Source organism: Colius striatus, chromosome 5 (genome assembly GCF_028858725.1).
Source record: "Colius striatus isolate bColStr4 chromosome 5, bColStr4.1.hap1, whole genome shotgun sequence".
NCBI classification, from domain to species: Eukaryota; Metazoa; Chordata; class Aves; order Coliiformes; family Coliidae; genus Colius; species Colius striatus.
The window spans coordinates 54,730,390-54,750,102 of NC_084763.1; the positions used below are offsets into that span (position 1 = coordinate 54,730,390).

The following is a 19,713-nucleotide window of genomic DNA, read 5'->3' on the forward strand; positions in this document are numbered from 1 at the left end:
GATAGGAACAAGGCAAAAAATGTGATTTTTTACTTGGTTTAAAAGAAACTAATAGCAGTTTAACCCAGGGCCCTGAATGTTTGGAAATGAGGAGGATTTGGAAGACAAGAGGACAGGAACATAAGATTCTACTGCATTAAAATATTTTCCCACAGTAAAATGCATTTGGTTTTGATGTAGCTACATGACAATGAAAGAAAATGATGTTGGAATATAGTGATAAGTCATATTGTTGATGCCTCACCAATTTCCTTAACATGTTGGTTTTTATTGGCAATCTTTTTTCACAGCTTGTGGAGGGGATATTTATATAAATGATTTCAACCCCAGTGGATATACATCTTCCCCCAACTATCCAAGCAATTATCCTCCTCATGCTGAATGTGTCTGGACCATAACTGCTCCTAATGGACATGCAGTAGAGCTGCAATTTGAAGATCAGTTTTACATTGAACCTTCACCAAAGTATTCATCCACATTATTTTGCCTGTGTTTCTTCAGAGACTCCATTCTGATCTTTCTTTCCCTGTTACTTTCTGTAAATTCCTCCTGGAGGGCTTTTCCAGGTTTGCAATCAAAAGTTGTTAGCATATTTTTGAGAGAGATCACTGAAGCTATCTATCAGGCCACTGGGATACATTCCCAGGACTTTGCAGTGCATGGCAGAAATGAATGTATCAGAGAGAAAGCATCCATGGTAGAAAGGTGCTTTCTGTAAAAGCTAGTTCATTCATCTTCAGATTTCCAGTTGTTTCGATTCTCAGGCACTTCTGTGGATTGCCACCACAAAAATGTGTCTCCCTCCTCTGCTGTCTGCTGATTGGTAATGGGTCTACATGTTTTTCACTCCCTGCCTGAATCACAATACAAGGCCTGCTTTCCAATTGATGGGATATCACTGGTTTGGGGCTGCATGGCTATACAGCAAAGGTGAGCCTGACCTGTGAGACCATGTTCGGAAAAAGCAGGGCAGGATGGAAAGTCCCAGAGATGTCCTTTCTCTCTGGCTTCCCAGGACACTGCACCATTCTGAAGGAAAAGCTATTAGTCAAGAAATTTTGTGTCTCTCTATGCCCAAAGGCCCCCAGATTTGAATTTTTATTCCTCTTCATCTGTCCTGTATCTGTTCTTTAATTCAACAGTCATCAATGAGACTGAACAGGGAATATCTGTTGAATCTCAATGCTGCCAACAAAATACATGAAAGATGATCACAACATCTGTGCTGTTCATACCCCTCCCTAGGACTTGCCTCTGTCAGATCTGATCATAGACTGGGCTTGGGATGAAGCTTTCTCAATGTTTCTAGCACTTCTTTTGATTCAAATATTACATAACTGTCACTGACTATTAACTTGTTGATTCTGTCCAGTCAGATTGCATGGAAACTGATCCAATTCCCTGTCCCTTCATGGCTTTATGCACATACTGAAGTGATTTCCAACTGTTATTGCTACATGTTGAACAGCAAATTCTCTCCTCTCCTAGCTGCACTTCCAGTTACCTGGAGCTACGTGATGGTGCCGACTCCACTGCCCCCATTATTGCCAAGCTGTGTGGAGGTCTGATGCCAGACTCACAGAGATCCTCAGGAGCTGTCATGTACCTGAGGTTCAGATCTGACAGCAGCACCACACACGTGGGATTCAATATTAAATACTCCATTGGTAATGTTTGCAGTCATTACTTTCTCTGACTTTAGAGAAGATGTTAGTCTCAAGTCTTGGGCTTCTGTAATAGGGCTTAAATACTGCCTAGGAGGTGGACTGACAGATATCTCTTTCAATTAATGTTAGACCTAAGGCACCAGAATCATCACATGTGTTAATATCAACATGTTCTGCACCTATCAAGAGGTGAGAATTATGGAAATAGGAATAGGAAAGTGCTTGGAGATCTGCAACACTGGAAACAGTGGACTGGATAACCTCTTGTCAGAGATAATTATCAAAGAGACTGCAGAAAAAAAAGGTTGATGTGAATAAGGTCATGTAACATGATCTGATTTTCAGCATGCAAACTTAGTGTCACTTTCATGAGCAGGGTCCTGAAGGAGAATGCAAAGATCACCTGAGAGCTGGCAGGAGAACAGCAAACCAGGAGCTGCTCTATGTAAATGTCAATCAATCTATAATTACAAAGCTGCTAGACAAACAGGGGCAGCACAACAAAAGACTGAAAAACTAATAGAGAGAGACATTATTTATCAGCTAAGAAAAGAAATACTTTAAAATGAAGCTTTAAAAATGAGCTGCAAAAACAGGAGAGAAAGCACTAGCAAAGTTTGAAATAAAAAGCCTATTTGATTGGATTCAGGATAAAAGCTACTTTTATGGATTTGATAATGTTAATAGTTTTCAAAGAAGAGCAGCTATTGTGTCAACATCATTCAAACAGGAAAATCTAGGACTGTAGATTTCTCAAAGTCATGGACTATATTATTTTACACAGAACTTTCCTAATTTAGATCTCCAACACTTCACACAAGCACAGAATCACAGAATGGTAGGGTTGGAAGGGACTTTTAGAGATCATCTAGTCCAACCCCACTGCAGAAGCAGGTTTACCTGAATCAGGTTGCACAGGAACATGTCCAGACCTCCAAGGAAGGAGCCTCCACATCCTCCCTGGGCAGCCTGTGCCAGGGCTCCCTCACCTAATATAGTGTGTTATTTTATTTCTGAATGTGAAAACTGAAGCAACTTGCAAGAAAACATTTTTAGCATACAAAGCCACAACTGATATTTATCCACAATGGATTTACAGTATCTCAGCTGTATGCCAGTCATCCTGGAACAAAGCACTAATGGCTCAGGAGAGCAGACAGTATGAACACAACTGTTAGTGTCAGGAAAAGATTGTAACTAGCACATGCACAGAAACCACTGTAAAATCCAATAAATTCCACCTGGGAGTATTATTTGCTGTAAGTCTTAGTAGAATGGACTTGTGTTTGCCAGTACCATAGAGAAATGAGTTTTCAGAAAGAGAAAAATAGAAATAGCTATTTCCTGAATTGTGCAGTGATTCCTTACCAAGGCATCACAAGGAGTGGAATGTGAACTGGAAAGGACTTGCAGGAAAGAGGAATCTGAACCATAGCCGAAGGCCCAAATCAGCAGACATCTACCATTCATAAATTACAGATCCATATTTAGCAAACTAGATTTCTTTATGATTATTTGATGCAGCTTTCCAAGGTTTTCTGGTAAATCTGGACATGGATAGGGATTAGCCCTTGAAAACTGTGAGTTTATTCACATTAATAAGAGAGATGACAGAAAGGGTGCTTGCAGTAGGAGGGGTGTGGAGGGGAAAGAAAACCCACAACAAAACACAGCAAACTGGAACTGGTTGAATTAGAAGGACAATGTGGGAGGTTTTTAACTGGAAGGCAATTCCTGTTTTACCACAGTTAGAAAACAAGTCAGTTGTGCCTTATCTTTAAATCTTGTTTAGGAGGAAGGTCACGTCTCTGAGGTCCTTCAGTCAACCAAGAAATGTTCTTCCTTTTGCAGCTCCCTGTGGTGGGACAGTGACAGGACAAACCGGCACCATTGAAAGCACGGGCTATCCTGACCTTCATTATCAAGACAACCTGTTGTGTGAATGGTTTCTGCAGGGTCTCAGAGGCCACTATCTTACCATCAGACTAGAAGGCCTAGATATTCAAAACTCCTCCGAATGCACAAATGACTTTGTGGAGATCCGAGAACACAACGCATCTGGTCAGAGAATTATTTCAGTGTTTGTTTTCCCTTTCCTAGTACTACAAAACCTCACCAGAGGTTTCCTTTGAATCTAAAGTGAGCCTTTTCAATGTACAGTATTTACTGCCATCTGCCTTGCTTGCTGAAGCAAGTAGGGCAGGCAAAACCCTTCTATTTCCCAGCAGTAACCTGATTTTACCAGTTTACTCCTGCCTGTGAAGTGTAATGTGAAAGTGATCCTTCAATACAAATATAAATAATGTATTGATAGAAAATTGTCCTTCTGTGTTTGATTTGTTGCAGGAAATTTGTTGGGCAGGTACTGTGGTAATACTCTCCCTGATGCTGTGGACACCTCTGACAGTTTTGCTTATGTCAAGTTTGTCACTGATGGATCAGTCAATGCCCGAGGATTCAGACTGCGCTTTGATTCCAGCACTGAAGGTTGGATTTGTATGATTGCAAGTTGCTTTCAGGGAAGAAATGCATGCCACCAATTATAACTGCACTAACACAATGTGTATGGTACATCAGTTATTCTTGGAGTGGTGTGTATTTGCTCTTAAATTTAACTCTGGGGGAAGAATGAATAGTGCTCTCTGATCACTGCCTAACCAAGCTGAGACTTTGAGAGGCAAGCGATCTACTGCTATAGTGGATAGTCTCACACTATGAAGTGATAGGTCTCACACTATGAAGAACACCCTTCCACACCTTTTCTCCCCAGCAGTCAATCCAAGGATGTCCTAACATCTCTCTTGATTAGGAGGAAAGCAAAGAAGTGCTGTTATGCTGTATGTTATTCTGTCTGTCTGACATGAGTGATAAAACTTCCTGAACCAAATAGTTTTTAACCAATAGATTTTAAGCAGAATCACAGAACTGCAGTGCCATTGAGGTTGGAAGAGGCTTCTGAGATTAAATTGTCCAACCCTTCTGCTCAAGCCAGACCAGGTAGAGGAAACTGTGGCCAGTCAGATTTTGAATGTCTGCAAGGACAGAGAGGACGAGGAAAGGGACTAAATGTCCCACTGCACTGCACTATGCTCTTTCTCTGTATTTTAAAAAGAAACCAAATGTAAACTTGTAAATGTATACCATTCCTGTCAGAAGAAAAATGCACTTTATACCCAAGACCTTTAGTGTTCATTCCTCAGAGCACAGTCTGATATTCATAACAAAGACAGGAAAACCACAAAATAACTACACTGAAAAAGTGTTGGGTATATTCCCTGAAAGTTTTTTCTCCACCTCTCTTAACCAGCAGAGGAAAAACACATTCTTCATCATTACCCAGTCTAAGACTCTCTTGTTCTGTGTAGCTCTGTCCAGTCACCTGGAAGGCAGAAACACTAGACCTGCCACAGTGAGAGGGCTGTATCACTTCCATCAAAACCTGTGGGTCACTCAGGCTTCTGAAGCTTAGCATGAGCCCTTCAGAGGAAGGAATATTAAAAATTAGACTAAAAGGAACTGCTATGGTCAATTAATATTCTATTAATATATGGCTGAGTAATAAAGAGTGGCTAGAAGATAGCTGTTTAGACAATCACATGGACAGGAAAGGCATATGGAATCCAACTCTCAGGATCTCTTTTTCTTGCATTAATATGGGCTTTTTCTCCCTATAACTCTATGAGCAACACTTTAAAAAGTGTCACTATATTTGTGTATTTCAGAATGTGGTGGAGATTTCACTGCCCCAGTTGGGACATTTACTTCACCCAATTATCCCAACCTATACCCACACAATCGAGTGTGTGAATGGAGGATCACGGTGGAAGAGGGTCGACGTGTCACCCTAACCTTTAATGACATGAAAACTGAAGAACACTGGAGGTGCTCCTCAGATTATGTGGCTGTGAGTATTGGGAATGAAGAAAATGGTCTTCCTTAATCCCTTTATGGACTATTAATGGACATAATAGAGCTGGAGTGCCATTTATAGGTCTACATCTGGTTTTAAGACAAATCATAATCTGGGGAAAACAGCTAAATGAGAGAAAGTTACCTCCATAGGGCATCTGAACTTATCTTCTTGCTTTAGAATATGGCAAATTTGAAACTGTGGTCCAGGCAGAGGAAAGGACTAGAAGCATTCATTGGAATTGGATCTTTATTGATTATGGGGAAAAAAGCTCTGGGGTTTTTGAAAGCTTTCAATGTCTCATTAGTGTGGATCCAAAGATGATAAAAAGACAGAGTGTGCAACAAATGGCAACTGCTGGGATGGACCTTGCATGTTCTGATAGAAACATAGGGAAACCCCAGGAAATTCTACCTCTTTATGACCACTCATCTCCAAAAACTGGCCCAGTGGCACACAGAACTGGACCTGGTCTGATGTACAAACGCCTCAAAAACATGATTCCTCTGTGAAATTGCAGGAATGGGAGATGGAGTTCAGTTTCCCATCTGAAACTGAACTTAGCAGATCAAACACAGGAATTAGCTTTAGTATATCAGAAGCTAGCCCATGCACAAGTGGGAGGGGGTAAAGTAGCTCTCTTGTGATTTGTATCTACTATTTCCCTTCACAAACGCTTTAGCCAGACCATGGGGAGCTGGCTTTCTATCGATTAATGAAGTAATGATCCTTTAAAGGAAGATCTGTCCTGCCAGCTTTTGTGCCTTCCACAATCTAGCATATTCCAAATCTCAGTGGGAAACATCATTTCTGCCTTGCTTTCACTGCTGAGAGAGAAGCAGGAAGAAAATTAACTCCTAAGACAAACGCTGCGTGAAAGAAACTGAGCAAAATAGCTCTGGATTATCAAAAAGTGAAATGTTTGAATTAAGCAAAAATGCCCACCAGCATTCAATGTGTTGGAGGAGATTTTAATAAGGCTATGTTGGCTTTAAGAAGAATACAAAGATGATCATTTGAAATGGAATTAATATAATCAGTAGCTAGCACTATGAAGTGATTGAAGATGTAAGGATTCAGCTAAAATACAGTATTTTTCCCAATAAAAACATTCAATTTCTGGTTTTAAAATGAATAGAGAGAGAGTGAATGTTTATTGTTCACCAAAATAAGCAAGATATTTTTGATGCTTTACTTCAGAGCCTCGTCCTCTCAAGGCAATGGAAGTTTCTTCCAAATTTTGAAGTAGATTTAGGAACTAATGTGCTGTGAGGCACACAGATGAACCTTGTATTAAAGATCTGGCTCATTCCCCGAAGGCTGTGCTGCCATTCAGAGGGATCTCAACTGCCTTGAGGGTTGGGCAGAGAGAAACCTCATGAGGTTCAACAAGGACAAGTGCAGATTCCTGCATCTAGGAAGGAACAGCCCCAGGCACCAGCACAGGCTGGGGGTCGAACTGCTGAAGAGCAGCTCTGCAGAGAGAGACCTGGGAGTCCTGGTTGATAATAAACTAACCATGAGCCAGCAATGTGCCCTCGTGGCCAAGAAGCCAATGGCAGCCTGGGATGCATCAAGAAGAGTGTGGCCAGCAGGTCAAGGGAGGTTCTTCTCCCCCTCTACTCTGCCCTGGTGAGGCCTCACGTGGAGTCCTGTGTCCAGTTCTGGGCTCCTCAGCTCAAGAGGGACAGAGAACTTCTGGAGAGAGGCCAGTGCAGGGCCACCAGGATGATCAGGGGACTGGAACATCTTTCATATGAGGAAAGGCTGCGGGAACTGGGGCTGTTTAGTCTGGAGAAGAGGAGATTGAGGGGAGATCTTATTAACATTTATAAATATCTAAAGGGTGGGTGTCAGGAGGTTGGGACATCCCTTTTTCCTATTGTAGCTAGCAACAGGACAAGGGGTGATGGGATGAAGCTGGAACACAAAAAGTGCCACTTAAACATGGGAAACAACTATTTCAGTGTTTCAGTGAGGGAGCCCTGGCACAGGCTGCCCAGAGGGGTTGTGGAGGCTCCTTCCCTGGAGGTCTTCAAGACCCACCTGGACATGTTCCTGTGTGACCTGATTTAGGTGAACCTGCTTCTGCAGGGGGGTTGGACTGGATGATGTCTAAAGGTCCCTTCCAACCCCTACCTTTCTATGATTCTATGACCTGAAGCCCTGTTAAATGGTACAGGAGATGCTCTGTAAGACTGATCTCATGAGTTTATTTTGACCCTACAGGTTTACAATGGCCTCAGACAGAACTCTCCCCAGCTGGCCAAGCTGTGTGGTGAGGTAAATCCAGGCACGGAGGTGAAATCCTCTGGAAACACGATGAAAGTAATTTTGGTGACAGATATATCACACGCAGCCAGAGGCTTCAGTGTCTCCTACACATCTAGTGAAGATGCAGGTAGTGTATGTTTTTTAAGTGATTGATTTTGGTGGGTCATTTCATAGCTGAAGTACTGGCACATATCAAAAGATGACCTAAACAGATATAAATCCCAGATACATGTTTTCCTCTCTTACATCTCTGGGTGAGAGTTGAAAGGACTTGAAATAAATGTGAACTCCCTGAGAGTTATGGACTTTGTGTACCTGTTGTATCCAACTTCAAATGGAAAGAACAACCTCTGTTATGGGTGACACTTACTAGAACTAGTGATTTATTATTCTGTACTTACTCTTGAGTAAGAGGTGTTCTAAAGTGGCTTTATTCCATGAAAAGATCCAAAGAGCATAGTTCCATAGACAAATTGAATAATTCAAGGGCTTCCTTATTACTCAGGAGGGTAATTAATTTATTGTAGCTTATGAAACAGTGCAGCTAACCTACTTTTGCAAGCTCAGCCCCCAGAGGGGAGGCAGCTGGCAGAGCCTTACTACTACAGCCCCAAGTCTTTCAAACTTATATTTCCAACTCCAAAGATCCTGCTGTAGCATGAATGTACTGCTCTTGAGGGTATATTCCAGAAAAATCTTCTCTTGAGTCTTGAATCAGGTTGTGGGTCGGGCTGAGCAATGCTGAAGCACAGCTGCAGTGGGATTTTACCAAAATGGTCAATTATGCTTATTTTACTCATAGCACTGATGAACTGTTTTCTTTGATGCAGTGCATAAATGTTGTTGCATTGCTCTATACATGTGTTTTTAAAGACTTGCCAATAAATTCCAGGACACCAAGTGAGAATTCTTCTGTGCACAGCAGTAAATTCTAAGGAACAAAGAAGGTGGAAGAAGTTTTGGTCTAATCAGCATGTACACTTGCTGACATGAGCATATCTGAATAAATAGGGACAAGCTTTCTCTGCAAACAAGGATTATTAATATTTAAAAATACATTCTATTTTGTTTCTGCAGTTTGTGGTGGAATCCTGACACGATACACAGGTGGGAATTTCTCTTCTCCTGGTTATGATGGCATCAGAAATTACACAAGTAACCTGAACTGTGAATGGACCATCGAAAACCCCTCCCACTATAATTCATCCATATATATATCTTTTGAGGATTTCCACTTGGAACATCACCAGGACTGCCAGTATGACTACCTGGAGTTACGAATAGGTTTGTATGTTCTTCGGGAGAATGGATTAAGCTTACCAAGATTCCAGTTGTGCTACTGTGATCTGGTGCCAAATCTTATTCATATAGATTTGCAGAGAGTGACTGCTGTAGGATCTGTACATTTGAGAGAGTGTTCACATGCATGCCTTCCTTGTTAACTCCTAGACCAGGAGTAGGATTTCACTACCAGAGCAACAGATGCATGGATTTGGTCACCTTTTCCTTCAGGCGAGAAAATGGAAAACTGAATAGGTATCTTTGGGGGATAAATTGTTCTGGTGGTTGGAAAAAACACCTGACTCTCTTTACAAGGGACAATAAAAATTTCACTTCGTCTCCTTTGAAAGATGGCAGTCAGGAGAAGCTGGAGTCATCAAAACAATTTATTTGGTCCACAGCCCATTCTTTTCCTGCTCCTGAAATACCTCCAGGGACAGTAGGAGTGCAGTAAAGAATGTTTTAATTATTCATAGCCTCTGGGCTGCTTCCCACTTCATACTCCACTTTTGTATTCTATAAGATGATTCTCCAAAAACAAATCCATAATTCCTGTGAGACTGTATCACAAAATACAGACTAAACCATTTTAAAAGAAAACAATCACAGGAATAATGCACCAGTAATATCTGTGCATATTTGAGCATCTTTAGCTGTAAGAATAAGCAACTGGAAATGTCATATGAAAGTCAATCAGCTCATGCCAAATGTAGTCTGAAAGCTTCAGCTGAGAGTATCAGCTTCAGCATCACTGAGAGGCTGTAAGTCCCAGAGAGAGCAGCCTCTAATTTACCAGGAAATTGCTTTTGAAAGGTGGGGGGTGAGGGTTCAGAGCAGGAATCTGTTGTATCCTTATTTGCATTCATTGGAGCAAGAGTTGATTGTTTAGCACCACTTTGTCCTGTGTGGAGCCAAAACATGCATAGCTGTGTAGCCTAAGAGTTCCCTCCCATATATGCACTGGAACTGGGAAATAATGGAAGGAGAAGTCTAAGAAAGAATAAAATATATTATCTGGTCCATTTCTCATCTGTTCCCACTACTCTTGCTTTATTGTGAACCTCATGCCTCCAGGCAATACAATCAAAGAGGAAAAAATGTAGTAGTATTCCTTTCAGCCATACTAGTGGATCTTCAGTTTCACAACCAGTCTCATGTCAAAGGCAAAACACCCTAATTCAGCTGTGTGTGCTGACAAGTAAAGTTTAATGGGCACTGAGATGCAAACAGTGCAGAATATCACTAAACTCAGGCAGATGGTGTTTAAGAGAAGGGTCTGATTCAACAGTAAGTCACCCTAGAGACCTCATATGAATCACCCTAGAGACCTCATGTGAAACTGAGATGTGTAAAATTCTTTTGAGTTACCCATACAACACACTTAATGGCACTGAATGAAAATAAAAAGCAGGATTAACTTTGCATATTGATTGAGAAATATTTTGTACAAAAGAAGACAAAATCAACCACTTCAATTTTTTAGGGCATGGCTTTATATTAAGTTATAATAAGTCATTATATTACATTATCAGGCCCATGCATGTAGTCTGTATGTGGTGGGACAGCTGAGCATATTGCTAGGTATAGATATAGATGCTATAGATATATATAAATCCAAATATCTTTAATCATGTTTCTATAAATATATAATGTAAATATATACAAAAATACACTCCTAACTTTTGGCTTTTGTGGAAGACTCTTGATTTTGTCTTTCAGAATATCCCCTTCAGTTTGAACCAAATCTTACAGCACAATCTTTCTGTTTATCAACAGTCTAGATCTGTGGCCAGCTGGCCATTCATAAAAGCACACTATTCATTCTCAGCTGACCATTCCTTTTCAGACTATAGAGGCTGAGTAACATATGTCACACTCAACCACCTTGTAAAAAGTGCAAAAAGGAAACAGTTCATATTTTAATGCTCAAAGTAGCTATTACTATTGTTTCCCAAACCATAATTTATCATGAATGTCTTCTGCTTGTACAGCTCTGTGTCATTTTCAGTGCATGTTAACAAGACAGGTTTTAGCAATCCTCTCTGTAATTTACATTAACAGAATTCTATGTCAGCTTTTATCAAGGCATTTTAAATGGTGTCACTGTGTATGAAAGAAAGATGAAGTTACTCAGAGGTTACTTGGAATAACTGTGAAAGGGCTTTGAAGAGCACCCAAAGTTTCTTCCTCTTGCTCTACTGCCTTCTTTGCAAGATCAACCTGCCTCTCTGCATAGAGCTGGGAGCTGCTTCTCAATGGAGGCTTTTAAGACCAGTAGCTTGCTGTTATTAATGGAGTAAACTTAGAAATGGCATTGTCCATATGTCATGAGAAACACTATGATAGTCATTTTCCTGCTTCTGATAATATAACAGTAATAGGCAGAAAGTGATACTTTAATCAATGTGATAAATAAGAGCTTACACCAACATGAGCAAAACAGAAGTGCAATGGTCTGTGTTCTGCTTTCCTTTTAGATTTCAATGGTTTGAGCAAATGCTGGCATTTTGGTTGCCATACAGGGAACAGTATGTTGAATTCCCTAGGAAAGAGATATCCACTATTAATACAGCAGGGACAGCTCACTCATGGATGAAACACATCCCTACATGGTAGAAAACTCAACATCCCTGTTGACTTTAATGAGGATGTTACAGGCACATAGGCTCAACAGGCTTCCATTTGATCAAGTCCTTGAGCCATCTCTTCCCTCTGTTCTGCCTCAGAACATCTGCAGTTTTGAAGCACTTTCTGTGGTTTTGGGTCTGATGAGTCATACAAAATAAAAGAGTGCAGGATGGCAGGGAGGGAATAGGAACTCAAGGTACTGAAAAGATTCTTAATACAGCTTTGAAGAGAACTTCCTCAGTGTTGAGATTTAGAACTCTGCAATGAACTGCAGCAGTCTGCCTCTACCTGTAGCAAATAATGACTTACCAAGTGTAATATGTACTTTGTTCTCTAGTCAAAACAAAATGAAATGCATGTTTGCTGTATGTATTAAAAAAGTATATATCTTTTTTCTTTCTTCATTCAGGGGATGCTGATGGAGAGCTAATAGCCAAACTTTGTGGTCAGGCTGCACCATCTGTGCCACTAGTCATAGCTGCCCCCCAGGTCTGGGTACATTTTGTAACTGATAAATACACAGAAGACAAAGGATTCTTGGCCCATTACACATTTGAAGGTAAATGGCTTGATAGACTGTTTGCCTTGCTGACCGAGATACTTCTGGGGAATGTTGCTATTCATTTGGTGATGCTGAGATTACACACTAGTGGATCAGCTCTTGAAGAGGTCCTCAAAAGTTGCACAGTGCCTGCCACTATGTACATCCATCCAAAGCAAACATATGCTAGCAACTGAACTTTCAGATTTATTTTCTGCCATTCCCCAAACCACATGTGAGTTTTTGCAATGCAGTGCAACACTCTGAGCAGCTGGCTGCTCTTGGGAATAGGGATGTAACAGGTAACACCAGCCAAGTTTGACTTATGTCAAATAGGCCTCCATAGTGTTAGCATGGCTGGCATACAGCCTGCTGCTTGAACCTTTGCACTCATTTTGAAATCCACTTAAGGCTGTATCAGTGCAAATAACACCACTTTGCCAATGACATGCCAGCATAACTGTTCTTCCTGCCACAGCTGAATTTAGCCTTGGTGCTTATCTAGACACATCAGCAAGTTTTGGATTTGATTGTGTTGGTCCAAGAGTGGCACTGGTTTACTTAAGAGACTGAGATAAATAAATGGAAGATAAGGTGGAGGAGGCAGCTGTAAGTGTCAGATGGCAAAGGTTTTGCAGAGCTATTTTAAGTATCACAATAAATGCAAAGTTTCAAGGTCATTATATCTGTTTACTCACCATTCAGTGACAGAATTTAAAAACTGGATTTTCCCAGATAGATTCATTCAGTCCAGCTTCAACATATTTTAATAGTATTACAAATGGAATAATCTTCATTTGAAATATATTGAACTGTTACCTTTTTCTTCAGGCTGTGGTGGTATACAGTCAGGTGAAAGTGGAGTTATCTCAAGTCCTAACTACCCAGAGCCTTACAGCAATCTGAATCGCTGCTCCTGGTTGTTGGAGGCCTCTGAAGGAGAAACCATCACTGTGAGTAACATGGCATGGTTGTGTGTTACACAGCTGGCAGTGTAAGAAGCACCCTCTGAGTTCTCTAGGAACAGGTTTGAGACAATCTGGAAAATCAGACATGTGGAAAATGAAATATCTCCCCATGGGCCTTACCTAAGAAAGAGGGGAAAATGAAGGTAATGCCACTAAACTAGATTGTACTTTTTGGAAAGCAGAAGGATTCCAGTGTCACTTGATGTCAAAACATAGCACTGACTTCTTCTTCATAAAAATCACAGAATGGTAGGGTTGGAAGAGGCCTTTAGAGATTATCCAGTCCAAACCCCCCTGCAGAAGCAGATCCACCTAGATCAGGTCACACAGGAATGTTTCCAGGTGGGTTTTGAAGACCCCCTGAGAAGGAGCCTCCACACCCTCCCTGGGCAGCCTGGGCCAGGGCTCCCTCAGCCTTTACTGTAAAGAAGATTTCCCTTATATTTAAATGTTTAACTCTTTTGTGTTCCAGTTTTTGTCCATTACCCCATGTCCTGTCACTTGAGACAACAAAAAAAAGGGCTGCCCCATTTTCTTGTCATACACCTTTAAATACTTGTAAGTGTTAATGAAGTCCCACCTCAATCTTCTCTAGGCTGAACAGTCTCTGGTCTTGCAGCATTTCCTCAGCCTTTCCTCAGAGATGAAACAGTCCTTTCATCTCTGTAGTCACTAGAAAGTTACTTTTGTTTCTTATTGATCTGGAAGATAATACAAATGGTACAAATGATATCAATGAACTGTTACTTCTGATAACTATTAATGAGCTGCCTGACCTGTTACTCTCTTGAGACAAACTGCTGAGAGACCAATTTAAGCACCTTTATGACCAAGCAGTGCTAAACTTCACTGGATTATTTGACTGATCCTTTGGAAAACAGATCCAAATGGTACCATTTGCAGTTCAGGTCAGAAAAATACCTGAAAAGCAATTTTGTGAAAGCATGTTGCAGATTTTCATATGTAATATCTTTCACTCGTTTCCCTGTCATTTTTTCCTTGTTTACAACTACAGAGGCATTTCTTAGAAGTACAAACAGACAGTCCTAACTGTTCTGCTGCAACTACTCAATTCAGGGAATGCAGGTTTGGTTTAGTAGAATACAAGATTTCTATTTAATCCCCAAATTTGTTTAAAGCAGAACTAATCTTGATCAGATGGAAGCAGATTTCCCTTTTAAAAGGACTGAGTGTCAGCTCCCTCGGTGAAGGCAGACTAACATTTTCCAGTATAAGCTGCCAGTTTCAGTTGCTGGTAAAGTTCCTAACTTGAACCATTTGAGCTAAATTTATATTTGATCTTTGCCTTAGGCAAAGTTTTTTGCAAATGAATACACACAAAGGTTACAGGAGGAAGTACTATGTATTTGCTAAACTTTTCCACAAAGATCTCAATCCTAGAACTGGTGAAAAAACTTATTGGAAGAGGGCCAGGCAGTCATTAGTGTACATCAGTATTTCAACATCAACAAATCCATGAGTCTACTGGATCAGCAATCTAAATCTTTGGCCTGGAAATCCCACCTGTGTGCACATCACTCCAAGGACAAACAGCATCAGTGTGGGAGGGAAACGGAGTAAGAATCTGCCTGCCCAGCCCAGTGTATTTATGTGATGCATCCAGGCTCCAAACCCACAGGAATTGTCTCTCATATTTAATGGAAGTTAACATTATTTTTAGCAACTGTTAAGTACTTGATCCAAATTAATAGGAAGAAAAGAAATCCAAGGCTTTCTGCTTTCATACCTGCTTATATTCGAATGTTAACTTCAGGTTTCATGACCAAAAGCCTGGAGAGCAAGAAAGCAGTTCAACACCTGCACATATTCAAGAACATTTTGTAGCACAATGCTTAGCTTGAAACATATTGTTAAGTCTCAATAATGCCAGTTGTGAACCTGTGTGTTCTTCTTCCATTTCTGCCACCTATAATGGTAAGACTTCAAGTAATATTTGCAGGAAAGCATCAAAATGAAGTGAAGGTTGTTTTTCTTAGCATACCTAGAAACCATTGTGCTTGGATGGCTACAGGCTCTGACTGGAAATACTCTACCCCCTCTGCTCATGTTAGCTCTCAAATGTCATTTTTGTGTGTTGCAGCTTACATTTACAGCCTTCCAGGTAGAAAATCACCAGCTTTGTAAGTGGGACTCTGTCACTATCCTGAATGGCGGCTCTCCTGGGTCTCCTGTCATAGGAACTTATTGTGGAAACACATCCCCTGGCACTATTCGATCTGGTTCCAACAAGCTAGTTGTCATCTTTAACTCCGATCACTCAATTCAAAGAGGTGGCTTTTATGCAACATGGACAGCAGAATCACTAGGTAAGAGAAAAAATACTGATTTTGTTAAGTCTAACAAAGCAGTACATCATGCCTACATAGCACTTTCCAACCACACCATGGAATTAAGGTTCCTCCTCTTTAATCAAGTGTGTTTTAAAGAACAGAAGAAATACATGCCAACATCTTCAGTATTCCTGAGAGAAGCTAGCACTAAAAAAGTGAAATATTAATGAGTGGTGTCTGATCTCACACTGTGAAATCAAATTTGGACTGGTTTTGTACATTTTATACTTCCCACTAGCAGTTTCTTGGTGTCTGTAAATTGATATCATGCCCTTTATCTTCCCAGCAGTGATGTCTATTGTCAGTGACTATGAGACATTTCATTTATTGAATAACGATTGTCTCATGGTTTGATTTGGTTTAAATGCTTGAAACTAAAAAGAGGTCAGTTTGAGAATACAGAGGCTCTTTGACAACTTCTCAAAGAGCATGGGCCAACAGCCTAAAACTCTTCCACTTCAGTGGAGATGTCAGTATGATTTGAAGGTGGTAGATGGGATTGAATTGGTACATCTTAAAAAGCTGCCTTCCCTCATAAAATTATCCTCTCTCTGGATTTAAAAACCCCACAAGTTATTGCACCATTTGCACACTTCAGGAACTGACTAAGGGCAAGTGTAGATGTGCTGGCTGGTGATAGACAACACAATTCATTGTACCTTCCTACCTCAGCACAGGGCTGGTAATGTGTCCACTAGTGTCACCTTCAGCTGCAAACCTGGCGGATGCCCATCAGCTTTCCATGAGTTAATGCTCTAGCAGCATTCACAGTCAGTTGATAGAGTGTCTTCTTACACATATCCCTAGTCTGTGCTTGTGTGAATATACTGTTGCTTAAGCAGGTTTTTGACACAGTTCTCTGTTGCTGGGATTACATATGCAAGGAAGACCACTCTTCAATGGTGTAGTAGACATTAACATACACACACATGGGTATAGTTGGTATTCTCACTGTGAAAGGAGATATCTTTTCTTATTATGTACCTGATTTCCTTTCTTCTCATTTGTCCTCTGAGAGTCTCCAGATTTACATATGTGTGAGCAAAACTTGGCCTCATATTCTTCTAAACACAAATGCCATTTTTAACAAAGAAGAATGACAAAGAAAATCTTCCTTTTAAAACTTTTTTCTTTAAATGAGAGGTAAAAACAAGTAGAATACTATCTTTTGTTTAGTCTTTATTCAGCCTTTTACTACATTGCTTCTGCAATAATGGTGGGTTCCTAGTATTGTATGCACAGCCCTAATAAATTATCCTTGGCATGGTATTTGCAAGTATGTTTCAACTTAACAAAACTTATTATGGATAAGAACATGAGCTGCCATAAAGCCATGAGCAGCTATTCCCCCTTATAAATGAATCTGTTAACAATTTGTAAAGGCATGTTTTTTAGCCTTCTCCATTATCCCACTGAGACCCATAGGGTAGCCAGGGCTGGAGGGGAAGTCACTGTTTTACCCTGGGTAAGCAGATGTAACTTGACTAGACTCATGTAGAACTGCAATATTTATATGTTGCAGAGAGAGAAAAAACAAAGGATTCAGCAGTTGGCTGGTTTTTTCCCTAGAGTGCTTTTCTGAATGGCTGTCAGTCATAAAGTGCATGCTGTGGGATATGGGAAGGAACATGCACAGTGTTGGGAGGAGCTTGTCATTAATGTATTTCTGACCCTTGCTCTCTGTCTAAACAATACTCAATTCTAATTGTCAGGAGTATATAGATGGATGAGAGCAAATGAGTCTGAACTGGCAAGGAGAAGAAGCTTGTGAAGAAGAGAAAATTAAGTAGAGAGATGTTCTCCAGATTGTAACTTTTAGCTACCTCACTGCTGCAGGAGTAGGAGAAGGAAAATGAATTAAAAGAAGGCTAAATGAGGTTTCAATGTGTGTCAGGGCTTTCCTCTCACTCTTGTAGTCACAGAAGCAAGCTGACACCACCAGGAAATATTTAAGCATCTCTACCACCTGTTGCTATTTTTCTCCAGGATGTGGTGGAACCATTCATTCAGATAATGGTATGATAAAATCTCCCCATTGGCCTCAAAACTTCCCCATGAACACCAGATGCACATGGACCATAATTACACATGAAAGCAAACACTTGGAGATGAACTTCCACAGTAACTTCCAGATTCCGGATAGCGATGGGAGCTGCCAGAACAGCTATGTGAAGGTAAAGTAACTGTTGACATTGAGTCAGCAGAGCAGGGCTTTAAGAAGTCATGATTCCAGAATCCTGTTTTGCAATCATCATGGTTAGGGTTTTCAAGGCACAGCATCTGGGAGATATAACCTGTAGTACTTGTACCAATACACTCTGTTTTCTTTATGCCTGGAGAACTAGCTTGTATTTTTCTTAGTTCTTGAGGTTCCATCACTAGCAGGGGCTCATCACCCTACATACTGCTGCCAAAATGAAAAATATGAGAAAAGAAAGTACATATGACTATAGAAACAGGAAATAATGAGAAAATATAGTGTAATGAAAAGAGGTTTTAAATTACTGCAGTGAGCAAAAAACCAGGAATGCTGACACCACAATTCTACAAAACTTCTTTATAAGTGTATAAACTGTCAAGTTGCACTACTCCTTTTTATAATCACATAAAACAAAGATAGCATTCACATCTTTCATAGGTTGTCACAAACAGCTTGTTTTCAAAGCAATAGAATGGAGTGGACATTCTTTGGATTTTTCAGTGTCATTTTTTTCTCAGGCATTTGGCTTATGGCCAGTGGTTTTGTGCTCGTTTTCTCCACAGCAGAACAACTCCCACTTGAAATAAAGGGCAAACATAATTTGACAACATGTAGGAAGGCTTGAGCATCTGTACATCTGTACAGACCTAACAACTTACAAACCACAGTTGCACTCAGTTTTTAAGGCTCTGGAATAAAAATACCTTCCCATTTGTCGTTTTGTGTCTCGATCCACTGATGAATTGGTGTAACATGTTACAATAAATTCCACTCATATGAAAGTCTTAATGCCAGCCAGTAAAGCTATGTTAATTTCAATTTTCTTAACTGTCCTGGATGACATGGTCAAAAGCATGTAAAGTGGAGATTTTCTGCCTAGAGAAAAATCTGAAGTTTTTGGTGATATCCAGCTCCACTTCTGAATATCCCATTTGAGATGTATGAAGGTGTCCACAGGTGTAAAAGATGTACAGATGTTCCTTCCATTCATTCCAAGCTGAGCAGCCAAAAAAGAGGAATCCAAAATCAACAGTGACTTCTGAATATCTTGGCCAGGCCATAGATTGTTTATATGAATCCTTTGAGCATCCATTGCCACAGCCACCTGGTCAGATGCATGAGGTGATTCATATATTTACACTTACAGAAGAACCACTGGCTAACCCTTTCCAAGACAGTTGCTTAGAGCAATCAAAATTTCAGTCACAATTTCATGTGGTTGTTCTAGTTCCAGTAAACTTCTTTCAAATACATTGGTTTAAAATCAAATACTACTGATCTAGGTGACCCTGCTTCTGCAGAGGGGTTGGACTAGATGATCTCTAAAGGTCCCTTCCAGCCCCTACCATTCTATGATTCTATGATATGTTTTTAATGCATTTTTGGTACAAAATACCAGCAAAAATGCTGCTCAAACACATTGACAAAAATGAGATTAGTTATTAGAGTGAATGACTTTTACTTTTTTCTTAAAGCAGATGTTTTAAATCCTTGACAAAGAACATCCAGATTCAAGAAATTGTTTAAAGACTGAGAAACATCAAATATTTCTACCCGTGTTTCATTTTATGTGTCTCAAAGTTCAGTGCTTAAACTGAGAGCCTCAACTTCTGCTTAAGCAATTACCTGAAGAGGTTTTCACTTAAATACCTACCTAATGCTGCATGAGCTTCTTGAATACTTTCATTGAACCTGAACTGGTTATTGGTGCAGATGCTGTAATGCTTTTATAAATCCTGTATTTTTCTTTATTACATTCTTTGTGAATTCTATTATTTTCTTACTTTCTGCATGATCTGATACTTGTCATTGAACAAGTGAAAGCAACATAACAAAAAGGGAAAGGATTTTTATATATTAAGGATCCAGATCTTCCAGTTTGATGCCTTTACA

General features: G+C 40.2%; 1 protein-coding gene across 1 annotated transcript in view; it reads left to right on the plus strand.

The window, feature by feature from the left end:
* Positions 1-19,713, plus strand: part of CUBN (cubilin) — a 139,599-nt gene that overhangs the window by 92,326 nt on the left and 27,560 nt on the right. The window contains exons 44-54 of the mRNA XM_061996580.1: positions 291-465; positions 1,489-1,667; positions 3,519-3,728; positions 4,014-4,154; positions 5,390-5,571; positions 7,807-7,978; positions 8,929-9,135; positions 12,170-12,319; positions 13,133-13,254; positions 15,371-15,596; positions 17,607-17,794. Coding sequence (XP_061852564.1) covers positions 291-465; positions 1,489-1,667; positions 3,519-3,728; positions 4,014-4,154; positions 5,390-5,571; positions 7,807-7,978; positions 8,929-9,135; positions 12,170-12,319; positions 13,133-13,254; positions 15,371-15,596; positions 17,607-17,794 — 1,952 coding nt within the window. The remainder of the gene's footprint in view (positions 1-290; positions 466-1,488; positions 1,668-3,518; positions 3,729-4,013; positions 4,155-5,389; positions 5,572-7,806; positions 7,979-8,928; positions 9,136-12,169; positions 12,320-13,132; positions 13,255-15,370; positions 15,597-17,606; positions 17,795-19,713) is intronic.